The sequence below is a fragment of the Aquarana catesbeiana genome, linkage group LG08, assembly GCF_042186555.1.
Source record: "Aquarana catesbeiana isolate 2022-GZ linkage group LG08, ASM4218655v1, whole genome shotgun sequence".
NCBI classification, from domain to species: domain Eukaryota; kingdom Metazoa; phylum Chordata; class Amphibia; order Anura; family Ranidae; genus Aquarana; species Aquarana catesbeiana.
Window position 1 is genome coordinate 55585756 of NC_133331.1, and position 21174 is coordinate 55606929.

Genomic DNA, 21174 nt, shown 5'->3' on the forward strand with positions numbered 1-21174 from the left:
CCTACTGGCTTCTCTTGGACTTGTGTCTCACCCATTCCCACAATGGTGGGATTTCCTTGCAGCAGTTTGTGTCACAACCCCTCCCATAATGGTAAGATTTCCCTGCCGTAGTTTGTGAATCTACCCCTCCCACAACAGTGATTTGCCTGGCCCTCCCAAACTGAATCCCCAAGAGAGTTCAAAAGATGTGAATGAACTCTCCAGCAGCCATGTAGTACTCAAATACCAGTTTTGGGTTGTATTATCCATTACAGGCAACCTATCATTGTACAACACACCACAAACAGACATACCTAGTGATAAATGCCATCATTCGGTGAAAAATGGCCTTATACACTAAATGCCCCCACACACACATACCACAAAGCGATGCATGTGTCTCTGCATAGGGCCCTTAATTGTGCACACTACCTTGTAGGATACATTGGAGGCAAGGGCAGGGAGAGCTGGGAGAGATCGCTTTAGAGGTGCTTCGAGGGCAGAAGACCAGTTTCCATTAACTGAAATTATGTACGGACACCTTGTAGTGCACAGTGATGGCTTGCGTCATTATGTGTTGTATAATGACAGGCTCTCTTTAGTTCACACAATGTATTGCAAGAACATTTCAACAATGTAAGCTCTATAATGTCCAAAAATATCCAAAAATGAACACATTCTTCCAGATCCTCAATTCTCAATTAGACTCTGAATTACTATGGAGTGGGTACCTCTAAGATTCTTATGGGTAAATATGTTCCTTGATAATCATTGAACAAGCTGTTCTAAGCCCCAAGACCCATCAGAATACTGTGCTACTGACAATAGTGGCTTTTGCACCACACACTAATCCTTCCCTCTTCACCCTAGAAGAGTAAAGGTTCGAGCTTCACCTGCGCAAAAAACATCCAACAGTTTGGATATCCACTGTATGCAATTAAGTGTGCCTCTGATGGGTGGGGGTGGGGGGTGGTTCAATATTGCCTCCTTGAACTGGGGAACAGTTTGGTTTTTTAATATGTTCTGACAAATAGTCACTGGAGGTTAGTTTGCAGTTGCCCAGAAATGGGAGAGCCTTAGAGATAGAGGATGCCACACCGATTATACAAAGATGACAATACAGAAAGGTTGGGTTTATAACAAAAAAAGTGGAAATGAAAGTGGAGATTGGTAAAGGAGTGGCAGATAGCTGAATTGGTAAGGGATTGGGGAAAAGGGGTTTTTCCCCACGGGGTCTACTGTATATTCTCTCCCCAGATTCCTGAAAGATATTGTATGCAGGGATCCTAGGAGCCCTTGAAAGCTTCCATTCTGTCATTCAGTATGGCAGGCAAGTTTTAGTTTTTCATCCATGAGAGTTTCGTTTTTACTAGTTCAAATAGGAAAGAAGGTGTCTTCCATGACGTGGCTATAGTAGATATGTATTGTAGGAGCACTGGACTCCTTGACTGAACAAGGAAAGGAAGTGCATACAATTCATGAAGTTTGGAGACAGCTCTTTGTCAACAAAGGAATCTCATGGATTCCTCAATAACATTTACAGGGTATTGGAAGAATGAGAATTACACCGATTAATTCAGTTCACTATGGCTTTTATTATTAAAAAACAATGTCAAGTTAAAAAGCCAACCTGTTTGGGGGACTCACAGATTCCCCTTCATCAGGGCTTGTGTGCTGGCAACGATGCACGATAATACCGAACGAGTAATTATGAGGAATGAAGACCCGGCTACGGCAACTCTTGCTGCTGTGAATATAAAAATGATCAGTCTTCAAGGGCACCTTGGTACTTCCTTGGTTGGCCGGTTTAATGCTGCTTTGGATGGAGATTTGTTTAGGTTTACTTGGAGGAGGGAGTATATGAGGTTGTATATGCTAAATCAAATTCTCTGGAGCCTTGGGCAGGTCCCAATAAGTTCTTTTTTAAAGCCTGGAAACAGTTTTTGACTGAATACTGTATATATTTTGATAGGCACCAAAATTTGGATTGATTCCAATTCTAGCAAACTGGAAAAAACAGCAAATGAGTGCTTGTTGCCATCAGTTATTCTCAAATTCAACAAAAAATTTTAATCGAAATAAGAAAATTATGTAAAAAAAAAAAATCAATTTGTGGCTAGACTTACAGAATCTTTACCCAGCTGAATTTCAATACAGCTGCTGAAGACTGCTGATGCCTGCTAATAGCTTAGCTTATTAGAGCAGGAGCATTCATTACGATCTATATTCCGCATTTGAGGCCAACGGATACTTCAAGAAAGCCGGTTGAAGCTTGTTAAATGCTAAAAAAGTGTCTTGGATACTCCAACAGCAAGATCTTCCTGCCATATTTGCTGACCCAGTTCTTATCCAGATGAAGGTTTTGGGTGTTCTCACCCCCCTGTTTGTTTCAGCTCCTTATTTTACAATTTCTGTAGCATAAAATACATTAACGCCCATCTGGGATGCTAGGAGCCCATCATTGGACACAGTGGTTCTGCAAATGCAGGAACTCCAGAGATCTCGCGAAAGACCTGAGAGACTGTCATGAGTTTTAACGCTCCATATTTTACCAAACACTGAAACGTCAGTCTTCGTTCAGCTTACCCTTTAAAGTTTGACCTCTTGGAGGTAAGAGCTTACTGCATAAGGCTTATCTAACCAACAGTAGGAGAAGAGAGTATCGGGAAGACCAAAGTCCACAAGATATGCATCTTTCTTTTCATTGAAACAAAAACATTGAGACGTCAAGTATAAAATCTTGTGTGAGGAAACAAGAAAGCCCTATGAACATCCAATCGGATTCCAGTCATTGTTTACTTAGCTTGGTAATATGAGTAAAAGATCTGATTGGCTGGCATGGGCAAAACCTCCGCTCCTCACATTTTTTATACAGAAGCCCCTTTGTAGTGAACACATGAGGCTGTATTACAATGGCACAAGACGTTGTAAAGTGGAATAATTCGCCTTTAGCAAAAGCTCCCATTACTCTACTTTACACCGCACACCAACATAAATATATATACAAGACACATATGGCAGCTGGAGGCCGCTGAGATGTTTCAGCAAAGTAATAATTACTTTTATATTGTCTTAAATCTTGTTAACAGGTTGCTTTTTTTTTAATTTTCGAAATCTACTGTCAAATGACCCATGGTCATTTACTGACAGTGCAATCTAAATCACTGGAGAACTGTGGTAGAATCAATAGGATAGTATTTTGGGGCTGCGGTGAATGATTGCTCGCCTGCCCGTGTCTCAATACATACCATGTAGTGTTTTGTTCGCTCCAAAGGAAAATAACATGACATGTTACTCTACAAGGGGGGAAAAATATCACCTACATAGCCACGTACATAGTTATCCCGTGCGGACCAGCCTGGGTAGAGCTGCATGTGCAGCTGTCGTTCCTTCCTTGCCAGCTCGTAGTATTTTGCCTGTTCTTCCCTCGATAATGCGTGCCACTGTGTGGAAAGAAAGAGAGTGGAGTTCTGATTAAACATCGGCAATGTATTTTATCATAGCTCAAAGCAAGAATTAACCCATAGAGAGGGAATAAAGAAAAGAGGGCACACCAACCTTGTGCATTATCCTTTAGTAAATTTATTTGTAAAAACAGATTAAAAACAACTCAAACATGTAAAGCTATTCATTTTATAAAAGCCTCCAAATGGTGGCAGTCAATCTAGGTACGACAGTCTCCAGAGGCTCCTAGGAAGAAGGTATCCCTTTGAAACAGGTCAGCCAGCAGTGGTCCCTAAGTCCTCTCCTTCGCCATCTGGAGACTGTTGCACCTAGATTGACTGCCAACATGGACGCTTTTACAAAACGAATATCTTCACATGTTTGTGAGTAGTTTTTAATTTGTTTTTACAAATAAATTTACTAAAGGATAATGCTCAAGGCTGGTGCACCCTCTGTTCTTTATTTCCTCTTGTGATTGCTACCCTGTTTCCCCCGAAAATAAGAGCTAGCGTGATTGTCAGTGAAAGCTGCAATATAAGCCCTACCCCCCAAATAAGCCCTACCCTGTTTCCCCGAAAATAAGCCCTACCCTGTAAATAAGGGTAGGGCAAGGACTTTAACTAGGGCTTATTTGGGGGGTAGGGCTTATATTGCAGCCATCACTGACAATCACGCTAGGTCTTATTTTTGGGGAAACAGGGTAGGATACCCCTATCCTGGAGGGCATAGAACATTAGATAACTTGGACATCACCCTTATGCGCAAGAGTATTTGTTTGCTGCTATCAACAATTAACCCGTACAACAATTCACGGTCAAGGAATGATGTGCAATCAAAAGATCTATTAGTAACAAATAAAAAAAATGCCTTTTGGGTACAGTAAAAAGCACATCTCTGTACAGACCTGAGAAAACATCCCACGACCAAACCATCCTGCAGATAACCTCACGGTAGGTCGCTAAAATCTCATTTAAGATGTTAATGTCTTTTTTAAAGTAATTTTCAATATATTTAACCACTTGCCACCCAAGTTAATTCTGGCATTTTTCTCCTATATGTAAAAATCATCATTTTTTTTGCTAGAAAATTACTCAGAACCCCCAAACATTATATATATATATATTTTTGGCAAAGACCCTAGGGAATATAATGGGGGTTCTTGCAATTTTTTTTATGTCACACTGTATTTTGTGCAGCAATTTTTCAAACATAATTTTTTTGGCAATTTTTTTTTAATGAATAAAAAAAAACAAACACAATATTTACCCCAATTTTTTTGTATAACGCGAAAAATTATGTTACGCTGAACAAATAGATACCAAACATGTCACACTTTAAAATTGCACACACTTGTGCAATGGCGTCAAACTACAGTGCTTAAAAATCTTAATAAGTGACGCTTTAAAAAACATTACAGGTTACCAGTTCAGAATTGCAGAGGAGGTCTAGCATAAGAAATATTGCTCTCGCTCTAATGATCACAGCTATACCTCACAGGTGTGGAAGCGGGCGCTTTAAAATTATTTTTTTTTTTTTTTATTGTTTATTTTATTTTTACACTTTCCCTTTAATTTATTTTTTTCTGTAGCGGCAGGCATCATCCAGATATCTCCACTCAAAGTAAATGACATCATATGACGTCTACCGGGGGGAAGTGGTTAAATATGCAGCTTTTATTTTTATTATTCCGCCATCAAGGTCCTTATTTGGGCACTTCCTCTTAATGGGTGATAATGCTCTGGCCCTCTTTCCTAATTACGCTCCCCTGTTGTCACCCTGTCAAACGGGTTTCCAATGAGGTCTACAAGTGGCAGTTTAATGTACATTACAGTTGCTGCTTACAACAGCTAATGATAGGTGTGCTAATGATTTTCTAACATTGTGATCTTTTTTACCCAACCAAGTCCATTTATTTGCCCGTCTACACACAATAGAAACTCTGATGAGAAGAGCAGTTCTGTGATCCCAAAATGTGTTGGCTATATCTACAGGCCCTGTGTTTACATTTTATGTGAGATAAACAACCTTTGGGCTCCAACCTCTTTGTGTGGTGCTCCTACTCTTCATTCTTCCCTAAAAATAGCTATGTGACAATGTTTTACCAAACAAATAACTTTACATAAAAAGTGGGAGCTTTGCTGTTGTTGTTAATGGGGTTTAGTGCTTTGTCGAGTTCTTTCTACACTTACCCTTCGGCCGAGGATCTGGTTAATGGCTGCGCTCTCTTTTAATGTACATTCGGCTACAACCTTTGCTCGCATTTCCTTCATATACAACATAAATGCATTAAGAGGTTTCTTTATGTGAGGTTTTTTCTTTTCTTCTTCCTTTTTGGAATCCTGATGTTTTCTGTAAAATGACATAACATTAATAATTCCGCAGAGGGTTACTCAAAAACCATTTTTTTACAGCAGGTTTAGGATAGTACATAAACAGGAAACTTTAACTAGGCAAAGGATGTCCTGAATCATGGCTGGGAAACCACCATTACAGGTTCAGGAGAAGTCATCTCACTTTGAGTAGAAGATTAACAATATACGGAAGGCTTTTACAAAGAGCTTAGTACGTCTGCATTAAATTGGTATTTGCAATACAGACTGATGGTGATCATCTAGATGACAGCCTAGGCAGAGGATGACCATGCTGATAAGAGGCTGGTCAGAATATGTTCGCATTTATGGAGAAATGAACAAAGGACATCTAAATGGATTTACGTCTTTACAAAGCCTGTCTCTATGGACAGAAGACCTAATGAAGGATGTCTACATGGATGGAAGACTGGGTTAAGGACATCTTAATGGGTGAGGACAAATCAGAGGATGTCTAAATAAACAGCATACTATGGATAGTTTGTTTTCATGGCTGGGTGGGGGGACATCTACATAGGCAGAGGACTGGTCAGATGATATCAAAATGAATGAAAGGCTAAACAGGGAACGTCTATGTTAATGAAATATGGTAGAAAGTATGAGTACATGGATAAATGGGTTGGGTGGAGTTTGTCTACATGAATGAATGAAATATGTATGGATTTAAGACCGGGTAGAAGAAATGTACATGAATGGAACGCTGGGAAAACAGTGTCAGCATGTATTAGTCAGGCTGAAAAAAAGTCACACGTCTGAGTTCAAACCAAAGACAAAAGTAAACTGAAATATATGGAAGTTTGGAAACAGAAGGTCTGCATAGATGGAAGACTAAATGGACATCAAGGCATGCAAGGTTTTCTAAATGAGTTTGACTGAATATGTATGAAAGAAAGGGCGGAGGATGTCTACATGGATATAAGACTACATATAGTGATGTCTACATGGATATAAGACTACATATAGTGATGTCTACATGGGCCAGCAAGGATCACTACAGGAAGAAAATGAATGACACATCATCACTAGTAGAGGAGGATATCTGAGGTAGAAAGAAGAGTTTTACTGCAAGAGTTGGTATCTACAAGGAAGCCTGAGCAGACAGAGACCACAGGAAGAAGATGGATATGTATTTGGATGGAACATTTTGGCTATCAGTGGAGGCGTTGAATATAAGCCAAATTAGAATCTTTCACTTCCAGTGGGGAAAGCTTAAATGCACACAAAAACATTTACAACAGACATGAGTTATCTGCATCAAATCAGAATGTCCTTGCATCCAGAAGGCATCTATATCATTGACACAATTTAACTAAAAGCAGAGGCAATTGGTATGGAGAGGGACATTTACCATAGTGGAGGACGTCTACATGGGCTGGACATTCCTACTGGAGTTGGGGGTGTACTCATAGATAAGCGAATTCTACTGTAGGAACTCTTAGTACTGGCCAATTTAGTGATAGAGCAGATCTAGTCATGTAAGGTAAATAGGAAACTCACGAGCTGTGCAGTCCCACGTCACTCTGGGAAGATTCCTGTTTGACGCTTGGGGTCACTATGGCGGGATGAGGGATTCCAGTTGTATGTAAACCGTGGTGGGGCGGCACCATGTGTGGAGGGAATCTGGAGGAGAGAAAGCTGTGTAATTTGTCAGAATAAACATGAATGAAAGGGGGAGGAAAAACATTTCTACAACTCACTTCAACACAATTCCCACACACATTGTTTCCCCATCGCCATCACTGGACAATATCATATGAAAATGGAATCCAACATGACCAGTAAGATAAAATTCGGGCTTCATTATCATATTCATACATCTTACTCTGTTCCAAAAATCTCTGTTAAAAAACAAGCTGGTATCTGGTTTGGATCTCTGGGGACCATGGGTGTAAAGTTATACTCATGAAGCCACCAAGAAACAATAGTAAAATAAACATGACCTTCCTACTTGTAATGTCACAAAAGATTTGCTTATAGAGTGGTAAAAAAAAAAAAAAAAAAAATTCTGTCCAGCCAATCTTTTGACCTAGACTAGTGGTTCTTAACCACTCGACTGTGGCCTCTCTCTCTCAATGGCCCTCAGCCAGCTGCAGATCCGTTAACCTTCCACAGGACCTCCCGCCTCCCATAGTGCTCCCAACCTTCTATAGTGCCCTACAGTGCTCCCAAATATCTGAGAGCCCTTAGCTCCCCCAACCTTCCACAGTACCGCCCAGCATTTGTACTCCTATACTTTTACTGTGTGAGCATAAACTTTAATCTTAACTGTTGGAAGAATTTACCAGGCACTGGTTTCAAAAAGGTTGAGAACCACTGACCTAGACAGCCCTTGCCAAACATTTAGATAAAAACCTTGCTCCATTGAAACTATGGAGTTTATTTTAACACTTTAAAGTATAACTAAAGCAAAAACTTTTTATTCAGAGCATGGAATGGCTAACAAGATTGTAAAGTCATTTTTTTTAAAAATTAAAATAAAAAGAGATTGCCCTCATAGCAAGCTGTGTGCTCCTGTGCACACTCCTGAGCCAGGCTGTGTGCATCCATAGACACACATAGCGTGGCTTGGCCACACCACACTCCCCAATGGCTCCTGCTGCTTTCATTAAGCCTGTAAGAGTAGGCAGACGGCAAAAAAATCTGTAGACAGGCACATCGCTGGATTGATGTAAGACTTAGGTAAGTGTTATGGGGGGTTCAAAAAAACCTTTTGACTTTAGAACCACTTTAAGTGTATTTCCAGCCAATATTAGTTTGAGTCATCACACAGGTTTAGCCAGAAGTCATTTGATAGGACTTTAACTTGTTTTTTCATGCCTACAATTCATATATACCTTGCTCTCTTTAGAGGTCATCCATGTATCGGGGAATGTGAATAGCATTCACATCTAAAGACTGCTAAGATAAGCTCAGCCAGTTCTGTAGACCATGCCTAAAGACTGCTCAGATAAGCTCGGCTAGTCTTGTAGGCCATGCCTAAAGACTGCTCAGATAAGCACAGCTAGTCTTGTAAAAATTTTTACTGCTTTCAGTCAAGTCAGTTCTGGTAGACTACCACTGAGTGAGAGGAGAGATAGAAAAGCACAATCACTGTGCACCATTAGTAAGCAAGAAGCAAAGACTTTGTGTGTAAAGAGCACAGACAGCTAACAAAATGTCCATATATAATGTGGGGTTCCCACCATCCCTGTACCGAGTTCATGGGTCCACACACCTGCTATACCCATTATGAGGGTTTATGACCATCCCAACTTTGAATCCCCTGGTCTACACACCTGCTGTGTGTATTATGAGGAGTTCAAACCATCCCTGCTCTAAATTCCTATGTCTATACACCTGCTGTGCCCATTATGAGGGGTTCCCACCATCCCTGCTATGAGCTCCTGGGTCTACACACCTGACCATTATTAGGGCTTCTGACCATCCCTTTGCTGAGTTCCTGGGTCTGCACACCCGTTGTGCCCATCCCACCATTCCTGCTGGATTATTTCTTTGTTTTATATTACAAAAAAATTTAACAGGAAGAGCACAAAGGGAGCCTGGAACAACCAAACCTAGAGAAACAGAGGCGGTAATTACAACAGGAAGACCTCACCATTGGAACATCCACGTCATATAAAATAAGAAATCAGGAGCTGACCCAGCCCCACTAGGCTCCAGCTAGATTCAAAATATAGAGTGGACTAATCCTTTTACACCTATTGATACCAAAATAAATAAATTAAGATTGATAAGATTTTTGAAAAGAAAAAAAAAACAAAAAATAAAATGGCATTGTAGAGTAGAAAAAAAGACTGCATAAAAATTCCAATATTTTTGCGTTTGTAATTTTTTTTTAGAAATGTAACCCAAGGTCTCTTCGGAATTTTTTTTTTTTTTTAGCTAGATGGATATAAGAAGCATGCCATTCTGCATCACAAAGGTGTCTTGTGTCCCGTAGACAGGCAGTAAACACCCTGAAAGCAGCTCATTAGAGTCCCTGTCCGCCTCTATGGCTCCGAGCCAGAATATAATGATGAGAGTTAACTAAGTTGGGACAACTAATTTTTTTTTTTTGTTCTTGCCAGTCTCCGGGGCTTCCGCCTTCTGCGGCCTCATTTTGCGCGCTTGTTGACACGCTTCCATTAAGTGCCTGTCATCCGTCGCCCTTGATTTTATGCACAAGCTGTAGGATGCGTTCCGTTCTGCAGCCGCGTGCCTTTGAATCGCATTGGATTTGTCATTATCCTCTTGCACTTGTAACATTTCATCTATTTCTGCCCGGGAATGCGCCTGGCATGCGCCCACTTTATGGTTAAAACATGATGTGGCTTCCCTTTGAAGGCAGACGGTTTCAGCGTTGCCCTCGTCAGGAGAAGTGCCTTTCACCAATTTAGCATGCTGAGGGCCCCAAGCTCCAACATCTCAATCGAAAGGGGGTCACAGGGTGGCATCGGCGAGTGTCAGAGAGTGCTGCTTAATTGCCAATCTAGGCTTCTCCACGGTGTTTAAAGTATAATGACCCTTCACTTAATTCTGAGAATCCCCGGACCTGGCGCTGGATTGAATGAATATCAAAGACGACGACCGAACAGGGTGCAGGCCTCCGCTTTTCTATAACTGTCATAAGTCTAATGGACCTGTACTTCATGTCAACCCATTATCACAATAATGTATTTAATTTGCTGTATACGCTTTTTAACTAGACACCTTTCATACAGCCAAGTTTGGAAGGAAGCCCAAAAAAAAAAAAAAAAAGAGAGAGAGAGACAAGGATCCCAAGGTGGTTTGGCGCTCGCTAATAAGCATTCGAGAAATCCACCTTCGGCTTTGTTCAGCTCCTTCCATTTGCATTAACCCCTACAAGCACCAATAGGCAGAGGAGCCCCCTGTCAAGGATTTGTCACATCTGCCACCGTCATCTGTTGGAATTCGCCTGCCCTTAATGAACGTCGTTAGTGGGGAATGTGGCACCATGGCCATCTGACATGCCAAGCCACACGGGAAGGCTTAAAGTGAACCTATCTTTAGAAAATCACACACAGGCTTGCATTAAACTGGCCATACATGCAGAAGATTTCTCAACGAGCTGAACAAGGGAAATCTATAGATTCCCACATTCACATTTAGGAGCAGGACTCTAATTGATGTATTCACAGTTGCACCAGAAAGAGTGCCAAACAAATGATCCAAGTCCGACAATGGTTTATTGGTTTGGTAAATGTCACGGAAAGGACAAAAGACAGCCGATGTGGTCCATGGGCACATAGATCTCCTCCAATTAATTGAATAGGGATTCAAAAGTGATACAATCACCAAGATTGATTTCTTGTGTAAAAAGTCAGATATGACCAGGATCAATAAATCATTGAGTAACAGGTTAAAGAGAGTACCAAATGAAAAATGCTTAGGAATCCAACACTTTATTCTTCAGCTGGTTACAACAAGCAGGGCAAAGGACATCAAAGCTTTTCATGGGGAACAAAAATGCATCGCGCCTAGTGCCCTTTGCTCTGCTTTTTGTAACCAGTTGAACAATAAAAACTTTGACTTTTCATTTGGCACTCACTTTGACATATTACACTCAGATTTCTCAACTCTTGAGGGGGTCCCCATCGTTGTGGCGAAATGCCGAATACAGGCCAACTGGGCTCAAGTAATGAATTTGTCCACATTCTGATAGCCTGTGAAAATCTGTGTCCAGCACCCCTCTATCTCTTGGACCAGTGAATCAATGAGTCAGCGATCTATTGGTAGAGATTTCATGTCCAATGCATCACCCCCACCCGGTGTTGCAATCACACAGCAAGAAGGGCTGATTGGTTGCAATCAATGGTTAGCCAACTTTTTTGTGCCTGGCTCCTTCAATTTCTCAATTGTAGGTTTGTCAAGCTGGGTCATGTCAGCTAAAATTTCAGCTGATTTAAACGAATTAACTAAAATTCAAGCCACGTATGGCCAGCTTTACTGTGCCATAGAGGGTACTCTAAAGGTCAAACTTGGCTTGTCTTGGCTATGAGAGTCTTCAAACTCTGGATTTGGTACATGGCACACCCTGGGTATAGGCTGTTCCCAAGATATGCTGGAATTGAACATTCTTTGGATATGAAGGGTACCTTCTGGTGCCCAATGCTACACATTGATGCCAAATTGTACATTTAATTTAAAAGTAGAACCCAAATATTTTGCAAAGCAGAATTATATTTAAAAAAACAAAAGGAGAGGATGAAATGTATAAATACAACTTATGTGTTTCTCAATCTGAGCTCTTCAGCTCAATTACATCATAATAGAATTGTTTGTTGTATCTTTGAGTGGGATTTTTTTTTCTGGTCCACATGTGTATCACTGTTACAGGAATGTAGCACTTATAAAGTACGTTTTAAGGATTTTCTGCCTTACTTTTTCAGTTCAATCTCATAAACCAGGGGTCTTCAAATTTCTAATCAAAGGGCCAGTTTACTATCCTGTAAACTATAAGGGGCCATACGGTGGCCAGTGGGAGTACACAATGCCCCATTGTTGGTTTTAATGGAAGGAAGGGTGCCCCATCGTTGAGGTCAGTGGAAGGAATAGTGCCCCATCAATGGTGTCAGTGGGAGGAATAATGCCCCATCTTTGGTATGAGTGGAATGAATGGCATCCCGTCATTGGTGTCAGGTGAAGGAGTAGTGCCCTAAGGGCTGGATAAAGGCAAGCAAAGAGCCATAGTTTGGAAACCATTGTCCTAAACATAGACGAAAACCCTTTTCTGTAGTTTTCAGTCTTGTCTTTTGGTTGGATCTTTATGGTTTTGCCTATTATTAAACCTAGGTGCAAGGATTGGGCAAATAATCTTTTCTGAGCATTGTGGAAGCACCTGATCACCTCCTCCCATGATGACCCTTGTTTAGGCATGGTGACAACACTCTGTCCTTGTCTCTCAATTGTGCTCCAGCATTTTCACTCGGTCACAGAGGCTTTTGATGTAGCCTACACGTGGCCATTTCTATACACATTACACAGGCAAAGTGTCTACGGTTGTCACCATCAGGAAATCCACCCTGAAAAATGCCGTGCAGCCATCACTGGCATGCATGTAGACAGGAAGTGATGGCAAATAGGTTGAAGAAAATCCGCATATAGAAAAGCAGTATTTAAAAAAAAATAGCAATGGATTGTGATGCACAGAGCAAACTACACATTCAGTTAGGGTTTACATCTATTTTAACTGTGTTGAGCTCCCACTCTGGGAATTGTGTCAGTGTCTGATCGGGCTCCGGTATTATTCATAAGGAAGAATAGAGACCGGGCTCCCATAATCACAGAACAGGGGATTAGCACAATGCTCAGAGTATGTTATACATATGTTAATAAGATTTAGCCTGTAGCCTCCGATTCTCATTACAATTCGAGCACATCATACAGCACTGTCATTTTAGTTGGCTCAACACCCGGAGATATGGCGGCCTGCCTCGCCTGAGCTGGACGACTTAATTGCATGGAAGAAACTTTACACAAACAACTGAGACTGTTTTTTGAAGTGCTCGTTCACACCAGATGCATTGGGCTGCATTGTTCCATGCAAGTTGAATGCAAGGACATGCTGCAAACCATTGCACACCACAAAGCGCATTGAGGAAAAATTCAGGCATGCTGCATTTTTAGGCAGCACAATGCCTTGCAGTAAAATGATAAAAAAAATAAAAGTACCTTGACCTTGATTTAGCCTGTACTACAAAAAAAGCATAAAAAAAAACACAGTTCACATGCATTAAATGCAACACAACACATAAAAGGTGCATGTCAATGTTTTTTTAATGCACATTAACACGCATGTGTGATTTTTTTTTTTTTTTTTTATGCGCATGAACACACCAGGTCCAAGACAGCCAGGCAAACAGCTTTTTCAGAAAAGCTAAGCAGCCTACTTCATTTGATTTATATAGAAGTCCTGGGGAACAATACACTCTGTATGTGACCAATTGATTTTTCAATGTCAATCATGCTCCCTCCCAAAAAAAGCAACTAGAACAAGGGTAGGTAAACTTTGACCCTTCAACTGTAGAAGAACTACAAGTCCCATGAGGCATTGTGGAACTCTGACATCCACAAGCATAACTCCCAGAGGCATAGGCATGATGGGACTTGTACTTTTGTAACAGCCAGTGAGCCACCCCTGAACTAGAGGAAGCCTTTGCCCAATGGTGTATGAAACACTATTGAAATATGGAACAGCAAGTAAAAATATGAAAATCACATCACAAGTAGTTTTCAAGTAAATGATGCAAAAACAGCCCACAGTGTGCACTGATTCCTACCCCCTCTGGTGCCACATTTGGCACCTTTTGGGGGGGGCAGATACCCGTCAAAGATCGCCACTGTGCGGCGAACTACGTAATGTCTGGCCGCCCCACCGCTGCCTTTTTTTTTACCAGGCGGAACTCCGCTTTAATGACATCACAAACAAAGCCGAGACCCGGTCGTATGCAACCTTGCAAGACGTTTAACTCACAGGGCCAGCCCCCGTCCAGTGGGGATATGTCGCGGCTGACCTAGCGCGTAGCTGAGGTCTGCACGCGCTCGCTGGCCAGACTGAGGTGACCACTGGATCGAATGTCCAGCCCGTCGCCCAGCCCGGCAGTTGATTGTAGATCTCACCGGAAAAATCCAGGGGGAATAAATAAATAAATAAATAAATAAAATTGCCAGGACTAGAGATCCCAACAGGGAACTAGGTTCTTACTCCTGACTAGGCAGAAAAAAAACTGAAGGCCTGTAGCAGAGAGGGGGGTGTATATCACCTAGGACTGCCCATGGGCATAGCCAAGTCTTTTTGTCTGCCTAGTGTCCTACTCCTGTAGGGGGCGATATAACTGAATGAAGAAGGCTGTGTCTGTCAATGAACGAAAGAGAAAGCTATTTTCCTTACATGCACAATCTACTGGCGCCCCTAGTGGTCATTCTACGCTGTTACCTGCAGTGGTTATGCTATTTAGCTTGCAGCTGAAAAATGTTTCTTTATTAGTTAAAGCAAAAATGTACCGCTCACTCTATGGTGAACATGTAGAAGAGGGAAAAATACTACATACTTAAAATAAAACTTCATGACTGATATCTATCTATCTGTGAAGAGTATCATCTCCATAAGAGTTGCTCATAAAGGTTGGCAAAATAACTACTTTTTGTTCTGTCGCATTCTGCCATGTCTGGCTCCTAAATTTCCACCTCAATTTCGATATGGACCCATTCACACTTGTGCATTGTGGCAATTCTTTTGTAACGCATGTTGTCAAAACACATGGCAAAGCACCTCCTCTATTTGTGATGCAACGCGGTGCCATTATTTGTGAATGGCACTCCACGGCATTGTACAGTAGAGCCCAACGCACCACAATGAACCACAATACATACGCTATATTGTCAAACGTATTGGGACGCCTGCTTTTACACGCACATGAACTTTATGACATCCCAATCTTAGTCTGTAAGGTTCAATATTGAGTTGGCCCACCCTTTGCAGCTATAACAGCTTCAACTCTTCTGGGAGGGCTGTCCACAAGGTTTAGGAGTGTGTCTATGGGAATGTTTGTCCATTCTTCCAGAAGCAAATTTGTGAGGTCAGGCACTGATGTGGACGAGAAGGCCTGCCTCGCAGTCTCCTCTCTAATTCGTCCCAAAGGTGTTCTATCAGGTTGAGGTCAGGACTCTGTGTAGGCCAGTCAAGTTCCTCCATCCCAAACTCACTCATCCATGTCTTTATGGATCTTACTTTGTGCACTGGTGCGCAGTCATGTTGGAACAGGAAGAGGCAAATATATGGTATTCTGGAAGAATGGTCAAACATTTCCATAGACACACTCCTAAACCTTGTGGACAGCCTTCCCAGAAGAGTTAAAGCTGTTATAGCTGCAAAGGGTGGGCCAACTCAATATTAAACCCTACGGACGAAGACTGGGATGCCATTAAAGTTCATGTGTGTAAAGGCAGGTGTCCCAATACTTTTGGCAATATAGTGTACATCATATACCACCTAACATACAAAAAGGGTTATGTACATTTTTTTAATCCATTGTGGGGTGTTGGCAGCCTATTCATAATCAATGGACCACCTTAACACAACACACGTTAACAAAAGCCATAACGCGCTTTAATGTGTGCATTAATGCACTGGAAGTGTGAATGAGCCCCAGGGAACACCCAGCAAAACAAGGCACTAACAACAAAAAGCCAACACCTAAAGGGAAATATATGGTATCATCAGTTTTTTTTCTTACTTGTGTCAGAAGTCAGTACAGTATAAAAACAAAAAAATACATATTAATATTTTAGAACAGTGGTCTCCAAACTGCGGCCCTTTGCTTGCCTTTATCCAGACCTAGGGGCACTGTTCTTCTCACTGATATGAGACACTATTCTGCCTACTGACACCAACAATGGGGCACCATTTCTTACACTGACACCAACAATGAGGCACTATTCCTCCCAATAATACTAATGATAGGGCACTTTTCCTTCCTCCAATACCAAATGTGGCGGTGTTTACTCGCACTAATGCCTGGAAAATACCCGTTGGCTACAGTCTGGTCCCCCTAAACTCCGAAGGACAATGAATTGGCCCTTTGTTTAGAAAGTTTGGAGACCCCTGTTTTAGAACATCTGTTTTATGAACTTCTCAGTATAATTTGTAGGTATACTGTTTATGTACATGGTCGGAAACCACATTAGCTTATCACACAGGCAGGCACTGCTATCTCCTTTTCTGTGCTACTCAATTGTTGTGCTTTACCGCTCCTCCTCATAATGCAAGTCTATAAGGATGATTTACTAAAGGCAAATAGACTATGCACTCTGCAAGTGCAGTTGCTCCAGAGCTTATTAAATGATGGGAAGCTTCACTTTGCAAACAATACCATATCACATGCAAGAAAAATTTTAAAAATAGCATTTTTTCTTGCATGATTGGTCAGCAGAGCTTCCCCTCATTAACTAAGCTATGGAGCAACTGCCCTTGCAAAGTGCACAGTCTATTTGTCTTTAGTAAATCAACCCCTATGAGTTGGCTGACCCAATAAAAACAATGCACTCCCTGTGTGGGAAATATCTTAACAGCTGTTAAGCAGAAAGGCTGAGACATTGCAGTGAAACACAGACCCCCCCTCTAGTAGCAAATTTCCATATATAATACAACAACAAGGGCATGAAAAAACAAGTTTGTAAAATGTAAAAGTCAAAATAGATATTCATAAACAACAATAATTCAAAACATGCGCCCACTAAACATAGTATGCCTCATTTTAGGGTAAGCTAATTCAGCGTATCTCAACTGAAAATAATGGAGCATGCCAGGTTTAGGAATTTGTACATTTTGAGCCAGGCCTTTAAAGATTTAGCTAAGCATGTTTTTCTCATTTCTGGCCACTTTTTTCCAAAATTGAGGGAAAGTTACCCAGGGCAGCTTTATCAGTTGAAATTTTTCTCTCTTTGGTAGTTCTTTTATAACTCAGTTCATCATCTTTCTATCACTAGAATGCTTCTGTGTAGTTAAAACAGTCAGGTTGAAAGAGGACACCTCCATCAAGTTCAACCAAAAAATCATTATTGTAGGCTTAACAATTTCCTAAATAAAAAAAGAATTCAACTTTTTCAGCATTTCAAATAAACCAAAATTAAATAACTAAGCAGGCAAAAACCAGGGTTGGGCTATCCACAATGTTACATCCATGTTTAATAGAACTTCAACAGAAAATTCTGACCCAACAATGACACACTTTGACAAAGAAGAGCCAACTCACCTTGACATGGAAGCATTTACTGTAAGGGCTGTGGGGTACGGGTGTCGGAAGCCCCCTGTTGTAATTGGGTAAACTGGTTGACCTTGCCTTGTAAAAGAAAGAGAAAACAAAGAAAAGAAAAAAAAGTTAAAATATATTTCAAGAAATAAATAAAAAAAAATTCCCAGCATTCTCATTTAATCAAGACATAAAATCTTGGGGATTGTACGGTGGAGATCAAAGAAGACAATGTGAGTGCCATAAATCTGGTACGAACGGCTAATTAAATTTTATAACCTCGGCTAATGTCAATATAGGCCCCCCTCTCCCTGAGCTGGAACGAGGTGTTTTGTTGTGATAATTAAAGGCGAAGCCTCGACTGCTTTAATGGAGCCATCACGCTAATTGAGGGCTACGCGTGCAAAGAAAACAATAATGAATGGAAATTTATACCAAAATAAAGTGCGGGCAATCAAAGGACTTCAGCTGTGCCCAGGGTCCCTTTCGCTATTTAGTTCTTGGTGAGAAAACATTATATTAACAGATCTTAATTTGTAGCCTTTTGTCACGTTAATGAGAGCTGACAAGATGTACCGGGGGGGAAAGTCCCCAAATAGGATTGTGGGGAACCGATCGACAGTCACAGCTCATTACAATAATTAATAATTACAACGACCTGCACTGGGGGAGATATGGAGAGAGAGTCGGTCGTCTCTGAATAAATGGTAGTCCCCGAAAACCCAGAAGACGCAAAAGACGGCAGCTCTGCCGGCCTTGTGAACAGGAGATGACTGCTTGTGAAGGTTTTTCTACCTTTCACATTAGATAAAGTCCTGTTTTTGCTAACTAAAGCTGCAGTGAAGGGAAATAGGTCTTGGCTTGGATCCCAAACCCAAATAAGACATTTTTTCCTATTTGAATAGAGCGGGGAAGGCTTCGAACTTCATTCGGGTTTTTGATAGAAGTGTTGGTAGAGTGTTGGACCCAAAGTAGAATGGGGTGGGCTTCAAATGCTAATTTTAAAGGCAGTTCTCCATCAACCAGGACATCCTTGGGGGTCTTAGAAATAGTCTCAAGGAATGTGAAAAGGACGAGAGTGCCACAGATTTAATGTGAGTCCAGCAAACTTCCGTTGAACATGTCAAAAGGTCAGGAAAGAAAGCCAATGCATTTTGGGGATCAAATACTCCTCCTTTATCATGGATTAGATCCCTAAGATTAAGCTCTTTCTAGGTGAAATGCATCAGTGTGTGGATGATCTAGGTGGACTTCTTGTAATCTTGTCCAGAAGAATAAAGTTTTGACTATGTGGTCTCACTGAAGTGAAGCTGGCTTTTTTGTTCACTATCAGGGCTTAGATGCTGATGGTAAATGAGAAGAATACTGGCTATTTCTGACTGGAAACCCAAACCAGCACTTTTCTAATCTTTCTCCCCATTTATTATGCACATCTAAACCCTGATGAAGGAGAAGTATTGAGCACCCAAAACATGTTGACTTTCTCTTTTTTTTCATGTGCAATTAAGATAATAAAGATGTTGGGACCCTGTTGGAGTGACTTTTGATTACTTCCAGCAACAAAATACCCTGTTAAGTCAAGTGAAGAAGGATTAGATGCTCTATTAGCTTTTACTGCAGTTTGTGTTCCCCATTGGGAAGCCTTCTACTCATTTTCTGTACTAGTGTTGCAGAAGAAGAGAGGAGATCTCCAGTAATGCAGGAAGAAACATTACATCATTTTTTTTTTGCAGCAGCATTCTACTGTTGCTTGTCTCTGTAAAAGAGAAATTTTCCATAAATTTCTAGCATGGTGACACTGCATGCTAGTGCATGACAGAGTGCCATCGGAACAGGAGGTGAGGGGAAAATCTCCCCAATGGGGTCACGAACTTCAATAAAAACCAGAGAGAGGTATAAACCTTTCCACATTTCCGCCAAAGCTTTACAAAAAAGATTTAGCTGGAGATTGTTAGGGAAAAGATGATTTGTCAATGCAAAATAAAAAATAAAAAAAAATATGGAATACTATGGAATACATATATCTTCATGTTTATCCCTTTGAACATGCTGCAAGTCTAGAAATATTATTGTGCCAGAAATACAGTGTGCTCTCACCTTCCTCTTTGATATGACAACACAGCTCAGAATTTCTAAGCATGTGGTGTCAGCCCTGCCTACTTAATTTCTGATTGATTACAATGAACACAGATCTCTCCTTGTGTCCTCCTGATCTCCATAACCCCTCTTCAACCCCCCTCATCTCTATAGTCCCCTCTCAATCCCCCCCCCCCTTTATGTCCATAACCCCTCCTCTTTTCTTCTATCTCCATAACCACATTCATTCCCCATCTCAATAACCTCCCCTCATGTCCTTTCCATAACCATGCCTCACCTCACCCCCTCATCTCCGTAACCCTTCATCTACTTCTGCCCTCCACAAAACCATTATCACTCTTCATCTCCACAACCCCTCCTCTCCTCCCCCACTCCTCATCTCCATAACCACGCCTCATCTCCTTCCCCCTCATCTCAATACCCCTCCCCATTGCCTTAACCCCGAACCTCCTTCTGCCCTCCTCATCTTCTTTACCCCATCTCCATAACCCCTCCTCAACCCCCCCCCCCCATTTCCACAACCCCTCCTTATATCCTTTCCCTCTTTCCATTTTCAGAACCCCACCTCATCTCCATAACCCCTCCTTACCCTATCGCCTCCATGCCCCTCATCTTCCTAACCCCTTCTTGTGCATTGGTGGAGAGCATAAGATATTATCATCTCACAAGATTTCTGGCAAAATGAACAGCTATTTTTTGCATGTGTTAAAAAGATATCAATGGTATATTTAGCAGACCAGAGGGCAGTAAAATAGGGTTGTTCATTGCTAGGGATTACATACCCTTTAAAGTGAATTTTTGCTATGGTTAGATTATATTTCTCAATAAATCTGCAATGAGAACCTGTCATGATGGGGTTTAATAAACAATTGGAGTATTAGGTCTGAAATTGTGTATTACTTTTGGGAGATATATATCCATCCCCTTTGTTAGCAAAGTTAGCCTGAGGAAGACTCTCAGAAGTCAATCTTCTGACCTCCAGCTCAATTCTGTCTCCCAGCTTCTGGGTGTGCATATCTGTATAAATTCAGAGGGATATGTAAGCAGTTATTAGGCTTTTTTCTGATATTGTTATGCACATTCAGAACCTGGGAGACAAGCTCTGACTTTCAGCTACAAAACTCACCTTAATGGAAAGAGACTGAATATTTAGATTGTTGTCTAAGTCTAAGCGTGACCGGTTCTTTTTACATATATAATTTTACAGTTTCACAACATTACCGTATTGCAAAAGACATTCAAAACAGCTGTACCTACAAATATTTATTACAATTTAACATTAAAGCGACTACTGACAGTCGCCAAATGATCTTCACAACAAGCAAATTCCACAGCATAAAAGCAAATATTGTGGAAGAACAATTGTGGATCTGACATGGATACATCAGAAAACAAAATCTATTTTTAAGTTTAATGGGGGATGATACTTCAAGAGAATCCAAGTCACCCAGTCACAATGGCCCCTGTCAAAACATAGTGCCAATGATGGTGACAGAAAAGAGCTATGTAATGTTCTTGGTACCACCCACTTAATA

General features: G+C 41.1%; 1 protein-coding gene across 1 annotated transcript in view; it reads right to left on the minus strand.

The window, feature by feature from the left end:
* Positions 1-21174, minus strand: part of TCF7L2 (transcription factor 7 like 2) — a gene marked incomplete in the record, with an annotated part of 292196 nt that overhangs the window by 18472 nt on the left and 252550 nt on the right. Inside the window, 4 exon segments of the mRNA XM_073595873.1 lie at positions 3303-3422; positions 5613-5772; positions 7290-7412; positions 17546-17632. Of these exon segments, the coding sequence (XP_073451974.1) occupies positions 3303-3422; positions 5613-5772; positions 7290-7412; positions 17546-17632 (490 nt within the window).